At 42.3% G+C, this 15,332-nt stretch overlaps 1 protein-coding gene across 5 annotated transcripts in view; it reads right to left on the bottom strand.

Annotated features, from left to right (window-relative positions):
* Nucleotides 1-15,332, bottom strand: part of GIGYF2 (GRB10 interacting GYF protein 2) — a 136,688-nt gene that overhangs the window by 114,601 nt on the left and 6,755 nt on the right. For 4 of the 5 annotated variants that reach the window (XM_053598312.1, XM_053598316.1, XM_053598315.1 and 1 more), the window contains exons 2-4: nt 14,496-14,565; nt 12,770-12,830; nt 1,477-1,547 (exon numbers count right to left, since the gene is read on the bottom strand). In XM_053598312.1, the coding sequence (XP_053454287.1) occupies nt 1,477-1,517 (41 nt within the window). In that variant the 5' untranslated portion in view covers nt 1,518-1,547; nt 12,770-12,830; nt 14,496-14,565. The remainder of the gene's footprint in view (nt 1-1,476; nt 1,548-12,769; nt 12,831-14,495; nt 14,566-15,332) is intronic. The other variant, XM_053598314.1, reaches the window with a different exon arrangement.

Below are 15,332 nucleotides of genomic sequence, written 5' to 3'. Positions count from 1 at the left end.
TTTTTGGTTGTAGTTGTCATCATTAGTGTTTGGCAGGCCTGGGCTGGATTTGAACCTGCCAGCTCTAGTGTATGTGGCTGGTGCCCTAGCTGCTTAAGCTATAAGTGCCGAGCCCCAGCTATTTTTTTTGTTTTGCAGTTTGGTCAAGGCCGGGTTCAAACCCACCATCCTTGCTATATGTGGCCAGTGCCCTACCCACTGAGCAACAGGCACCACCCATAGGTGAAAAAAATTAATGGCAGTGAAAATCACACTACAATGTAACAAATCTCAAAATTCCGTAAGAATTCCATATTCAGGGTCCAAAACACATGTGTAAGAGACTTAAGAAGGGTCAATTGTTATTACGGCCAATGCTAACTCAATTCTCCATGGGGCCACTACTAATGGCCAGTATAATTATTCTGGACCACCTGGCCTAAAGCCATCAACAAAATAAAATTCAAATATTTAACTAAGTTATTTTTTAAATGAATAATCACAAAACATAGTCTATATATTTATGTCTAGAAAATATATACATAAAAACGGTGCACTTATATAAAATTATATATGCACCTAGACAAGGGTTCAAACAAAAAGTAAATTTCCTACCACAGGGTAGCACCTGTGCAGAGTTTTAATTCCAATATCCTTATACAATCAGAAAAATATTTTATGAAATAGGGCAGCGCCTGTGGCCCAGTGAGTAGGGTGCCAGCCCCATATACCGAGGGTGGCAGGTTCAAACCTGGCCCTGGCCAAACTGCAACAACAACAACAAAAAAAATAGCCGGGCGTTGTGATGGGCGCCTGTAGTCCCGGACTGAGGTAAAAGAATCGCCTAAGCCATGGGCGGCGCCTGTGGCTCAAGGAGTAGGGCGCCGGTCCCATATGCCAGAGATGGCGGGTTCAAACCCAGCCCCGGCCAAAAACCACAAAAAAAAAAGAATTGCCTAAGCCCAAGAGCTGGAGGTTGCTGTGAGCCATAATGCCACGGCACTCTACCAAGGGCAATAAAGTGAGACTCTGTCTCTAAAAAAAAAAATTTTTTTTATAAAATAGAGAACAGTCATTTGCTAAATATAATTTACTCTTGGGCTAGAACATTGCTTTCAGCTAGACACATAAAGAAAAATCACAAATAGGGCGGCGCCTGTGGCTCAGTCGGTAAGGCGCCGGCCCCATATACCGAGGGTGGTGGGTTCAAACCTGGCCCTGGCCAAACTGCAACCAAAAAACAGCCGGGCGTTGTGGCGGGCACCTACTCTGGAGGCTGAGGCAAGAGAATCGCTTAAGCCCAGGAGTTGGAGGTTGCTGTGAGCTGTGTGAGGCCACGGCACTCTACCGAGGGCCATAAAGTGAGACTCTGTCTCTACAAAAAAAAAAAAAAGAAAAATCACAAATAATGCACCTTTATAAATCACCCAGGACCTGTCAAATACCTTACTCTCTTTGTCATCCAATATGGAAAAGGATGAGATTTTAAAAACTTACCATTCAGGCCCAAAGTTCAGTGTCTGGGTTTCCGCTGCCATTCTTTTCCGTATTTTTATGTGTGAAGAAACCTGTTAAAGAGAAAAGTATCTCCACACAATTAGTCAAGATTAAATGCGCGGAATTCCAGGACAGAAAGCATAGCTGCTGTGCATTTTACCTATGCTCCTCTCAACTATGTTCACAAGTGTTCAGTTCCTATTTGTAACAATACAACAGCAGGCAAAGCAAAATGAATAAATCAACCCTAATATTCCAACTCCCCATATTTTTATGCTATGTGGGGAAAGGAGGCATAGCATGAAGTGAAGTTGAAGAGACAGGTGAGAGCAGACCACGTAGGGCATTGAAGACCAAATTAAAAATATTCTACTTTTGTGGCGGCACCTGTGGCTGAAAGGGGTAGGGCGCCAGTCCCATATGCCGGAGGTGGTGGGTTCAAACCCAGCCCAGGCCAGAAACTGCAAAAAAAAAAACACATTCTACTTTTGGTTCAGCACCCGTGACACAGTGGTTACGGCATCAAGAGTGGCGGGTTGAAACCCAGCCAGGGCCAGGCCAGTTAACAAAAATGACAACTGCAACAAAAAATAGCCAGGCGTTGTGGCAGGCACCTGTGGTCCCAGCTACTCGGGAGACTGAGGCAAGAGAATCACCTAAACCCAAGAGCTGGAAGTTGCTGTGAGCGGTAAGACTCATTCTCAAAAAAAAAAAAAAAAAAAGAAGAATGTTCTCCTTTTTAGCTCTGGAACAATGAGGAGTGAATGAAAGGTAAAATATATTTACAGTTTAGTTTCTAGTACTCTTAACATGGCTTCCCTACCAACTTAAAATTAGGATCCTACTTACCTATCTCACAGTTTCTGCCACAAGTCTCCCCATCTTCTGCTAACACTTTATACCCAAGTGATTCTTTAAAAAATTATCTTGGATTGTCAAGTTAAAATAATGAACTAATAAATTTCCTGAGTGAAATTACAAAAGCAATCTTAAGATGAGTGCTTAGAAAACAGAAAATAGGCTGGGCGTGGGGGTTCCTGCCTTTCGTCCTAGCACTTTGGAAAGCTGAGGCAGGAGGATTGCTTGAGGCCCAAAGTTTGAGACCAGCCTGAGCAACACAGCAAGACCACACCTCTACAAAAAATACAAAAATTATCTGGGTATGTTGGCATGTGCCTATAGTTCCAACTACTTCAGAGGCTGAAGAGAATGATTGGAGCCCAGGAGTTTGAGGTTGCAATAACCAATGGTGATGCCACTGCACTCTAACCTAGGCAAGAGAGCAAGATCTAAAAGATACTCTAGGCTTGGTGCCTGTTATCTCAGTGGTTAGAGCGCTGGCCATATGCAGCAGGGCTGGTGAGTTCAAACCCATTCGAGGCCTGCTAAAACAACAATGACAACAACAAAAAAAAGCCAGATGCTGTGGTGGGTGCCTGTAGTCCAGCTAATTGGGAGGCTGAGACAAAAGAATTGCTTTAAGCCTAAGAGTTAGAGGTTGCTGTGAGCTGTGATGCCACTCTATCAAAGGCAACATAGTGAGACTCTGTCTCAAAAAAGAAAAAAAGAAAAACAGAAAAGATACTGTAAAAATTAAAAATACAGTTAGCCTTCTTCTACAAGAAGATTCCATAGATTCATCTGAATGCAGATCAAAAATACACAAAGAAAAAACAGTGAATCTGTATCAAACATGTATGGACTTTTTCTTCTTGTCATTATTCCCCTAAATAATACAGAATAGCAACTATTTATATAACACTGACATTATATTAATTATTAAAAATAATCTAGGGCTGGGCGGCGCCTGTGGCTCAGTGAGTAGGGCGCCGGCCCCATATGCCGAGGGTGGCGAGTTCAAACCCAGCCCCGGCCAAACTGCAACAAAAAAATAGCCGGGCGTTGTGGCGGGCGCCTGTAGTCCCAGCTGCTCGGGAGGCTGAGGCAGGAGAATCGCGTAAGCCCAGGAGTTAGAGGTTGCTGTGAGCCATGTAACGCCACGGCACTCTACCCGAGGGTGGTGCAGTGAGACTCTGTCTCTACAAAAAAAAAAAAAAAAAAAAAAAAAATAATCTAGGGCTGTGGCCGTGGCCGGCCCCATATACCAAGGGTGGCGGGTTCAAACCCAGCCCTGGCCAAACTGCAACCAAAAAAAAAAAAAAAGCCAGGTGGTGTGGTGGGTGCCTGTAGTCCCAGCTATTCAGAAGGCTGAGGCAAGGGAGTCGCCTAAGCTCAGGAGTTGGAGGTTGCAGTGTGATGGCACGGCACTACAAAAAAAAAAAAAGTAATCTAGAGCTAATTTAAAGTACAAGGAGGATGTACATAGGTTATATGCAAATACTATGCTGTTTTCTATTGGGGACTTAAGGAGCCAAGGACTTCAGTGTCTGAGGGAGGTCCTGGAACTCATCCCCCATGGATCCTTAGGGACAAGTGTATATTGTAAAATATCTCACATCATTCTGACTGCTGCCTCTGTACACTCGAAATTAGTGTAAAACTTATAAATGGCAAAGTCAAAGTGTGTAACCACCATAATCAGCTATTCATTTATCTGTCCTCCTTTTCAAAGTTATTTATGGCCCTATGCCAACTAAGAGGGCTTCAGGAGAAATTCCCTGCTCGTTGGCCAGACTCAAGCTGAGATGCACACCAGACTCAAACTGAGATAAACTTAGAGTCCTCCTCACCTCTTAAGCAACTGATAATTCTAAAACATAAGACAGGCTTGGCGCCCATAGCTAAGCAGTTAGGGCACCAGCCACATACACCGAGGCAGGCGGGTTCAAACCCAGCCCAGGCCTGCTAAACAATGACAACTGCAAAAAAAAAAAAAACAGCCAGGAGTTGTGGCAGGTGCCTGCAGTCCCAGCTACTTGGAAGGCTGAGGCAAGAGAATCACTAAAGCCCAAGAGTTTGAGGTTGCTGTGAGCTGTGATGCCACCACACTCTACTGAGGGCAACATAGTAAGACTCTTGTCTCAAAAAAAAAAAAAAAAAGATAAAATAATCAGTGATGACAAATATCAGGAAAATGCTAACCATTGGAAGTAAGGAATAGTAACAAGGAAGTAGAGAGAACTGGAGTCCTGAAAATGTTCACTACTGCGATCTAAAGGGTGATAATTGGCCAGGTATGGTGGCTCACACCTGTAATCCTACCACTCTGGGAGGCCAAGGTGGCTGGAGTTTGAGACTAGCCAAGGCAAGAGGGAGACTATGTTTCCACTAAAAATAGAAAAATTGAGGCAAGAGGATCACTTAAGCCCAAGAGCTTGAGGTTGCTATAAGCTATGATGCCATGGCACTCTACTCAGAGAGCCAGAGTAAGGCTCTCTCAAAAAATAATTACTTAATTAAAGGGTGATTACAGAAGTATGTACATATGAGAAATTTTATCAATCTCAAAATTTCAGATTTGTGAACATTTACTATGAATGTTTTACACCTCAATTGCTTGTATAAAGTTTAAATTAAATCATAACAGGTTTAGCCAGGAAAAAAAGACAATTAAAAACAAAATTTGAGGGCGGCACCTGTGCCTCAAAGGAGTAGGGCCCAGGCCCCATATGCTGGAGGTGGTGGGTTCAAACCCAGCCCCAGCCAAAAACAGCAAAAAAAAAAAAATTTGGTAGAGACTGAAGACAGTGGCTTATACTTATAATCCCAGCACACTGGGAGGCTGAGGAGGGAGGATCACTTAAAGCCAGAAGTTCAAGACCAACCTGGTCTTGAGCAAAACCCCATCTCTACAAAAAATAGAAAAATTAGCCAGGCATGATGGTACACACCCATAGTCCCAGGTACTCGGGAGGCTGAGGCTGAAACACTGCTTCAGCCCAAGAGTTTGAGCTATGATGATGCCATAGCACTCTACCCAGGGCAATGGAGTGAGACTATGTCTCAAAAAAAGAAGAAAAAAAAATATATATATATATGTGTATATATTATATACATATATTTGTGTTAACATGCAGTGAGTTTATTTTTAAATGAATTAACATTTTTTAATTTTTTTTGCAGTTTTTGGCTGGGGCTGGGTTTGAACCTGCCACCTCTGGCATATGGGGCCAGCACCCTACTCCTTTGAGCCACAGGCACTGCCTGAATTAACATTTTTTAAATCTCAATATGATAAATATAGACAAAAACAAAAGCTCTTTGGAGTCCTCGATAGCTTTTAAGAAAGGTAGATAAAGAGGTTCTACAATGAAAAAGTTGATAACATCTGCCTCAGAGGAAAAAAATGACAAGAAACACATAAAATGTTAAAAAGCATATCAAAGGACACCAATGACAACACGAATACCACAATCTAAAATGTGACACTTGGCTGGGCTGGGTGGCTCATGCTTGTAAGCCTAGCACTGTGCGAGGCTGAAGCAGATGGTTTGCCTGAGCTCACAGGTTTAAAACAAGCCTGAGCAAGAGCGAGACCCCACCTCTAAAAATAGCCCGGCGCTGGGGCAGGCGCCTATAGTCCCAGCTACTTGAGAGGCTGAGGCAAAAGAATCGCTTGAGCCCAGGAGTTTGAGGTTGCTGTAAGCTATGACGCCACAGCACTCTACTGAGGGCAACAACGTGAGACTGTGTCTCAAAAAAATAAAATAAAATGTGACACCTACTCAAAAATGTTTAGGGTTTTAAAACTGTGTATCGGGTGGCGCCTGAGTCTCAACATGCTCCAAAGCTAGTGGGTTTGAACCCAGCCCAGGCCTGCTAAACAAAAACAAACAAACAAAAACAAAAATAGCCAGCCATTGTGGTGGACCCCTGTAGTCCCAGCTACTAGGGAGGCTGAGGCAAGAGAATTACTTAAGCACAGGAATATGAGGTTGCTGTGAGCTGTGAAGCCATAGCACTCTGCTACGGGTGACAAAGTGAGACTGTCTCTCCAAAAAAAAAAACTTACAAAGATGAAATTCTATAATCAAAATTTACCTATGTGCATAGTAATAACAATAATAAAAGCTACCATTCATTCAGGGCCTATTTACTGCATGCCAGGGACTGTATTATTATAGATTTTCATTCCAATAAGAATCATGGAATATTCTTTACAGGTAAGAAAATAAGGCTCCAAGAGATTAATTTGTCTAAAGTTACAGGTAATAAGTAACAAAAATTAAATCCACACCTCTCTGCTCAAAAGCCCACAAGTTTTTCACTACATACTGATAACATTTCCAGTATTAATTGGTTTCCTTTATTTTCCATTTAAATTTTCAGAAAAATTCATTTTGTAGAAAGTCACCTTTCCTTCCTTTTCTCCATCTCCCACTCTGTTTCAGTGTCCCCAAACTCCCATCACTTTACGTTCCCCAATTAAGCAATACAGTCAACCCTCAATTAGAGAAATGTATGTGTTCTTATAACACACCACTGTAAAGTTCATTAAAAATGGTGAAAGTCGTGGAAAAAGCTAAAAAACAGTGTCAGATTTCAGAGCATAAAGTAAAGCTCTCTGATCCACTGATCTTGCAGGATGACTGCATAGCAGTTCCATGATCTAGACAGCACTACTTCAATTCCCAAGGAAGGCTCATGAGAGCCCCCAGATATAGCTATCTCTTCAAGACTTGAGACACAATCACCAAGGACAAAAGACCAAGACAGTACTTCTGCCAATTCCTTTTCAGCGTCTACAACCAAAGGACCAATGTTGAAGAGACTAAAGCTCCCAAGATTTCCTCCAACCCCAGGACAAGTTGAATAAAAGGAGCTTTGTTCCCAAAGAATAGACTGGCCACAATATCACCATTAAGAATAAAATGTAATTATTAGAAAATAAAAATAAAAAGGATAAAATGTATTGGCTGAGCGCCTGTAGCTCAAGTGGCTAGGGCACCAGCCACATACACTGGAGCTGGCGGGTTTGAATCCAGCCCAGGCCTGCCAAACAACAATGACAACTACAACTTAAAAATATCTGGGCATAGTAGCGGACACCTGTAGTCCCAGCTACTTGGGAGGCTGAGGCAAGAGAATCGCTTAAGCCCAAGAGTTTGAGGTTGCTGTAAGCTGTGACTCCATGGCACTCTACCCAGAGTGACAGCTTGAGACTCTGTCTCAAAAAAAAAAAAAGAATAAAATATATTGACCAAGCACAATGGCTCACAACTGTAACACGAGCATTAATGGGAAGCCAAGGCAGGAGGATTGCTTGAACTCAGGAGTTCAAGACAAGAACAAGCAAGTGTGAGACCTCCACCTCTACTAAAAATAGAAAAATGAGGGCGGCGCCTGTGGCTCAACGGGTAGGGCGCCGGTCCCATATGCCGGAGGTGGCGGGTTCAAGCCCAGCCCCGGCCAAAAAAAAAAAAAAAAAAAAAATAGAAAAATGAGCTCAATGTGTTGGCTCTGAGCTACTCCAGAAGTTAAGTCAGGATTGCTTGAGCACACGAGTTTGAGGTTGCTGTGAACTAGGCTGAGGCCACGGCCCTCTAGCCCAGGTGACAGAGCCAAGACTCTGTCTAAAAAAAATACACACGTATGGCTCAGCGCCTGTGGCTCAAGTGGCTAAGGTGCCAGCCACATACACCTGAGCTGGCAGGTTCGAATCCAGCCCAGGCCCGACAAACAATAATGACGCATGCAACCAAACAATAGTCAGGTGTTGTGGCAGGTGCCTGTAATCCCAGCTACTTGGGAGGCAGAGGCAGGAGAATCGCTTGAGCCCAGAAGCTGGAGGTTGCTGTGAGCTGTGATGCCATAGCACTCTACCCAGGGTGACAGCTTAAGGCTCTGTCTCAAAAAAAAAAAAATCTTTAAAATACACATGTATGTATATATAGCTATCAATATCATTCCCTCTTGCTACAGAATAATATAGAAACATTTCTCTTTTTCCACCCATTTGGTGTAAGGATAAGAATAAAATTAGCAAAAGTGAACTATTCTAGGAAAAATTACAATGCCATAAACATTGCCATGTCACTTGATAATCTCACCACAAGCCAACATTTTCCAGACAGGGATCCCCAGAGCCTGTGAAAGTTTTACACATATTAGTGGAAATTTTTTTAAACCTCACGAAGCTTAGTATATCTTAGCTCAACATCCAGATTCAACAAAACATACAATATGAAAAAGAATTCTTCTACATTAAAAATGAATTCAACTGAAATCTTCTAAAAACAAATCTTTACTGAAAATACATCTTCACCGAAAAAAGAGTAGCATAAGAAGTAAAATCAGTGGCCTGTCCTTAGATACATCACTTTTGTCACTTTTATTAGCAATGCCTGAGCTTTCCATAAAAACCTAGACCTATCCCTCAATGAATCCCCAACAATAAAAAAAATAATAATAAATAAATGAAAAATAAAATAAAATAAAAAACCTAGAATCTAACAAAATTTAAGCAGTAAGAAATTATTCAAGGCTGAGGCAAGAGAATCGCTTAAGCCCAGGAGTTGGAGATTGCTGTGAGCTGTGTGAGGCCACGGCACTCTACCCAGGGCCATAAAGTGAGACTCTGTCTCTACAAAAAAAAAAAAAAGAAAGAAATTATTCAGGGTGGCGCCTGTGGCTCAGTGGGGGTAGGGCACCAGCCCCATATACCAAGGGTGGCAGGTTCAAACCCGGCCCCGGCCAAAATGCAACGAAGAAATAGCCGGGCATTGTGGCAGGTGCCAGCTACTCAGCTGAGGCAAAAGAATCACCTAGGCCCAGGAGATGAAGGTTGCTGTGAGCTGTGTGATGCAACAGCACTCTACCGAGGGCAATAAAGTAAGACTCTGCCTCTACAAAAAAAAAGAAATTATTTAAACAATTAGATGTTACCAATTACATATGAACAAACAAATATAAATAGGACTTCAAAATGTTTCATTAAACAAGGTTCTCTACAGTACTATCTAAAGCTTCTAGAATTTAAAAACTTTCACTTTTTTTTTTTTGAGACAGTCTCTGTCACCCAGGTTAAAGTGCCATAGAGTCACAGAGCTCACGCCAACCTCAAACTCTTAGGCTCAAGCAATCCTTCTGCCTCAGCCTCCTAAGTAGCGGGACTACAGGCTCCCACCATGACGCCTTGTTAGTTTTTCTATTTTTAGTAGAAATGGGATCTCCCTCTTTCTCAGAACTTGAACTCCTGAGCTCAAGCAATTCACCTGTCTCAGCCTCCCAAAGTGCTAGGATTACAGGTATGAGCCATAACGCCTGGCTCCACATACAGTGTTTCGAAAGTTTTGAGTTTGGGTGGCTTTTTCAGTTTTTACTTGTTTTTAAGAGACAGGGTCTCACTCTGTCACCAAGGCTGGCACTGGAGTGGAGTGGCAAACTTAAGCAATCTTCCCACCTCATCTTCCTGAGTAGCTGGGACCACAAGGGCTCACCAGCATGCCCAGCTAATTTTTCAATTTTTTATAAAGATCCTCAGACAATCTTCCTGACTCAGCCTCTCGAGGCACTGGGATTACAGGTGTGAACCCAGCCTATTTCAAAAGTTTATACTGTCTCACTGCTCCTCTCCCAATAGTGAAAGTCCTCATTATTGCTCTAATATTGTAAATATATAGTCTAAGAAATTAGACTTCAAATTCTATACAATTTCCTATCACTCAAATGTAACTTAATACTATAAAAAGTATGCAGAAAAGGGCGGCGCCTGTGGCTCAAGGGGTAGGGCGCCGGTCCCATATGCCGGAGGTGGCGGGTTCAAGCCCTGGCCAAAAACAAACAAACAAAAAAAAAAGTATGCAGAAAAACTTATAAAAATCAATGGAAAATAAATAACCAATGAATTTTTCCACAAATTAAGCTTCACATTTGCTATGCTCATTGCTAAATCTTTTTTTTTATTTATTTATTTTTTGAGATAGAGTCTCATTTTGTTGCCCTCAGCACAGTGCCGTGGCATCAGCTCACAGCAACCTCAAACTCTTGGGTTTAAGTGATTCTCTTGCCACAACCTCCTAAGTAGCTGGGACTACAGGTACCCACCACAATACCAGGCTATTTTTTGTTGCAGTTGTCATTGTTGTTTAGCTGGCCTGGGCCGGGTTCAAACCCAGTGTATGTCGCTGGCACTGTAACCACTGTGCTACGGGTGCGGAGCCATCATTACTAACTCTTTATCCCAGACACTCTTCTGAACTCCCAAAAATCAAGAACTTTTTTTTTGGGGGGAGGTGTAGTGGCTAATGAGTGTAATCCTAGCACTCTGAGAGGCTGAGGCAGGTAGACTGCTTGAGCTCAGGAGTTTAGGACCAGCCTGAGCAAGAGCAAGACTCCATCTCTAGTAAAAATAGAAAAATTAGCCAAGTGATGTGATAGGCACCTATAATCCCAGCTACTGAGGCAAGAAAATCTGAGGTTTCCATGAAACCACAGCCACAGCACTCTACCCAGAGCGACAGACTGAGACTGTCTCAAAAAAAAAAAAAAAAAAAAAATTGTTGTTGTTTGAAGACAGAGTCATACTATGTTGTTTAAGCTAGATGCTGTGGCATCAGCCTATCTCACAGCAACCTCCTGAGTAGCTGGGCCTACAGGCACCCATCACCATGCCTAGCTGATTTTTCTATTTTTAGTAAAGACCAGGTCTCACTCTTGCTCAGGCTGATCTCAAACTCTTGAATTCAAGGGATCCTCTCACCTGGGCCTCCCAGCGTGCTAGGATTACAGGCGTGAGCCACTGAGCCCAGCCAACCACTTTTTTTTTTTTTTTGTAGAGACAGAGTCTCACTTTATCGTCCTCGGTAGAATGCTGTGGCGTCACACAGCTCACAGCAACCTCCAACTCCTGGGCTTAGGTGATTCTCCTGCCTCAGCCTCCCGAGTAGCTGGGACTACAGGCGCCCGCCACAACGCCCGGCTATTTTTTTTTTGTTGTTGTTGTTGCAGTTTGGCCAGGGCTGGGCTTGAACCTGCCACCCTCAGTATATGGGGCCGGCGCCCTGCTCACTGAGCCACAGGCGCCGCCCCAAGCACTTTTGTTTAAAAACTTTCATAGAAATTATCAAAAGGATGCTTGGTTAGACTGTTGGCCTCCTTCAGCAAAAGACATGCATATATACTTGGTATGTTAACTCTTCAGAACATATAAATTGAAACTGCAGAGCTGAACACAGGAAATTTTCCTTTTTTTGTTTTTTTTTTCTTTTTAGAGACAGGATCTTGCTATGTTTCCCATGCTAGTCTCAAGCTCCTGGCTTCAAACAGTAGTCCCATCTTGGCCTCCCAAAGTGCTGGGATTATAGGCATAAACCACCATGCCTAGTCCTGGAAATTTTCTAGAATTCTAGGAAAAAAAATATCTAGAAGGTTCTAATAGGAGTCTGCCAAGAATACCACTTACCTTTGCTGACACCAGCTACCACCTTTAAAAGTTAGACCTCTCAGCTGTCTACATCTACAGTTCTAGAGCCCAACCCTGTGACCATAACTAACAAGACCAATACAAAACTCAACTGTAGGGCGGCACCTGTGGCTTAGTGAGTAGGGCACCAGCCCCATATACCGAGGGTGGCAGGTTCGAACTCAGCCCCAGCCAAACTGCAACAAAAAAGTCGGGTGTTGTGGCAGAGGCGCCTGTAGTCCCAGCTACTTGGGAGGCTGAGGCAAGACAATCGCCTAAGCCCAAGAGCTGGAGGTTGCTGTGAGCTGTGATGCCACAGCACTCTACTGAGGGCAACAAAGTAAGACTCTGTCTCTAAAAAAAAATAAATAAAAAATAAAACTAAACTGTAGTCAACCAATCAAATTTTCCTTTCCAGAATTTGAAATGTCACATTATGTTAGTAATCATTTGGCTAGAGGCACTACAGCTTGAGTTCACATGTGGCTCCAAGAATGAATTGGTCACTTTCTTCGAAGTGTCTCTGTTTGTTAAAGCGAAAAAGGCCATACTGCAGAAATACAACACAAATAAAACAGAACAAAAAGAGACAAGTAAGGATACTATCTGGCCATCTGGGAGAAAAGCACTATCTAGAATATCATGGCTCTTCAATGCTTCCCAGTTTCTGGTTCACATCCCTCATGAAATCAACTGTTCTCTATTCTTTATCTCAGCACCCTTGCCACCGCCAACCCCCAAGCAAAGTTTCTTAGCAAGAACAACAATAAAAATATCAAAGTTTAAGACACAAATTCACACCAGGATCAATACAGAAAGGGTCCATTATTCTTATGGGTCATAAAGGATCTGAGAGGCACCAGAAAATAAGTTTCTACTCACAATGCACAAACTCAGGAGAAATAATAGGGTAAAAATAACCGGCACCTAAAAGTAAAAATCACCTATGTGCACAAGCCCTCAGGCTCTCTACATCTCTTTCCCACTTACCTGTTCAAAAGTTCTGCTACAACAAGAGGTTTGAGCAGACTTCGTTAAGGTCCTTTTAACACTGTAAATAATAAAAATATTAATGTAAATCACCCAACAATCTCTTAGGAAACCTCAAAAGTGTAATATTCCATCATGAATATATTTTATAGGAATTAGCATCAAAAACTGCTTAAAATATTAGAATCACCTAGTGTGTTTATAAACTGGTTCCCTACTACTCAATCTAGAGAGTCTCAGTAGCTCTCCAGAGAGACTAAGAAATATATATATATTTTTGGCAGGCCTGGGCTGCACTCGAACCCGCCAGCCTTTTTTTTTGCAGTTTTTGGCTGGGGCTGGGTTTGAACCCACCACCTGCGGCATATGAGGCTGATGCCCTACTCCTTTGAGCCACAGGCGCCGCCCAGAAATATATATTTTTACCAAAGGTCCTAAGTGATTCTGAAAAAGCTGACATATAGGGTGGCGCCTGTGGCTCAGTGAGCAGGGCACCGGCCCCGGCCAAACTGCAACAAAAAAAATAGCCGGGAGTTGTGGCAGGTGCCTGTAGTCCCAGCTACTCAGGAAGCTGAGGCAGGAGAATCGCCTAAGCCCAGGAGTTGGAGGTTGCTGTGAGCTGTGTGACGCCACGGCACTCTACCGAGGGCAATAGAGTGAAACTCTGTCTCTACAACAAAAAAAAAAAAGAAAAAGCTGACTTATAAACACTACAAGGTTTCAGGGAAGTGGCCATTTAGGATTCTCAGTCAAAACCACATCATAGGGGATTTAGTATTAGCTTTTAAGACCTATCTGACAGAAAAACCCATTATCACAGCAATATGCATCTTATGTAGATAATCACTGAGCCCCCCCAGAAATATGACCACTGCCAAAATGTCCAAAGAGCAAAGCTCCTGGTGTGCTTTCAGTTGAAAAATCACAATCAACTTTTAATACCCTGATGAGACAGTATCTTAAAAATCCACAAGATGGTGGTATTTCAAAAGACAAGGAATGCACTGAAGTACAATTGCTTCAAGTAGTTTCCTGGTTAAAAATCAAATGATGCTTTGAATGCTGCTACTAATGATTCAAAGAATAATTAAAAATTTAAATTGAAAATTTTATTCACAGCAAGAACTCAACAAAAACCATTTCCACCTTTAACTTTGCTAAAAGAGCAGTCATAATATAACACCCAAAGGTCATTCAATTTTACTATACCTTTTTTTATACAATTTTTATACTATATATTTTTTATAGTATACGTTTAATTATACTATACATTTTTTCAGGGTATCTCCTATTAGAAGTACAAATTAAGGGCTCGGAGCCTGTAGCTCAAGGGGCTAAGGCACCAGCCACATACACCAGAGCTGGCAGGTTCGAATCCAGCCCAGGCCTGCCAAACAACAATGACGGCTGCAACCAAAACAGCCAGGCCTTGTGGCAGGTGCCTGTAGTCTCAGCTACTTGGGAGGCTGAAGCAAGAGAATCGCTTAAGCCCAGGAGCTGGAGGTTGCTGTGAGTTGTGATGCCACAGCACTCTACCCAGGGTGACAGCTTGAGGCTCTGTCTCCAAAAAAAAAAAAAAAATGAATCGAGACCCTAGGATTTTATCACCATAAAAACCTTAGTGAAGGTCAAGGAAGGAAAAATAATGTAGGGTTTAGACTTTTACTACAATGACTAAATAATAAGGCAATTTGAACTGTTGAAGGAAAATGTACATTTAACTTGCCTCTAAAATACCTGGATTAACACCAACATACGCTGTAGATTCAACCTATTGAGACTGGTCCCACTATAATCTATAAGAAATAGAATAAAACAAAGTACAGAAAATTTAATCAGCAGCATCTATCAGAGAACTACAAAGTGTTAAAAACTGGCACAAATCAAAGATCCTGTTGAAAGCAAGGGTAAAAGGGACAGTAATAATCTTTTCACCCAAAGGTTCTCCAGAGAGTAACCAAATAGTGTCATGTTCCAGTGTGAAGGTCAAACAAAAAGAAAATAGACATATGGAATGTTAAAATGCAAAGTCATAAGAACAAATGAACTGATACAACATCAACAATACTTGGAGATATCATTTCAAGAGTTCAACAAATGAACAAGAGGGAGAAAGGCAATTAATTAAAACAAAACCTCATCACTACATTCCCTGTTAACGAAGGAGCTCCATTCACACCCTGACCTTGTAATTCCCATCTTCTCATGATTTTGAGGCAAGCTTATTACAAACTACTTTTCATATATGCAGCTCACCAGTAAAAGCATTTCAAAACCAGCCGGGTATGGAGTCTTATGCCTGTAATCCTAGCACTCTTGAGAGGCCACAGCAGAAGACTGCTTGAGCTCAGAGTGAGACCCCTTCTCTACTAAAAATAGAAAAATCAGCCAGGCATTATGGCAGGTGCATGTAGTCCCAGCTACTCAGGAGGCAGAGGCAGGAGGATCTCTTGGACACAGAAGTTTAAGGTTTGCTGTGAGCTGGGTTGACACCACAGAACTCTAACCTGGGCAACAGAGTAAGATGGTCTCAGAAACAAACAACAACAGCAAAAAAAAGGTA

The sequence above is a fragment of the Nycticebus coucang genome, chromosome 7, assembly GCF_027406575.1.
Source record: "Nycticebus coucang isolate mNycCou1 chromosome 7, mNycCou1.pri, whole genome shotgun sequence".
In the NCBI taxonomy this organism is placed as follows: domain Eukaryota; kingdom Metazoa; phylum Chordata; class Mammalia; order Primates; family Lorisidae; genus Nycticebus; species Nycticebus coucang.
The sequence above is the reverse complement of the archived record's forward strand: the minus strand, read 5'-3'. Positions and strand labels throughout refer to the sequence as shown.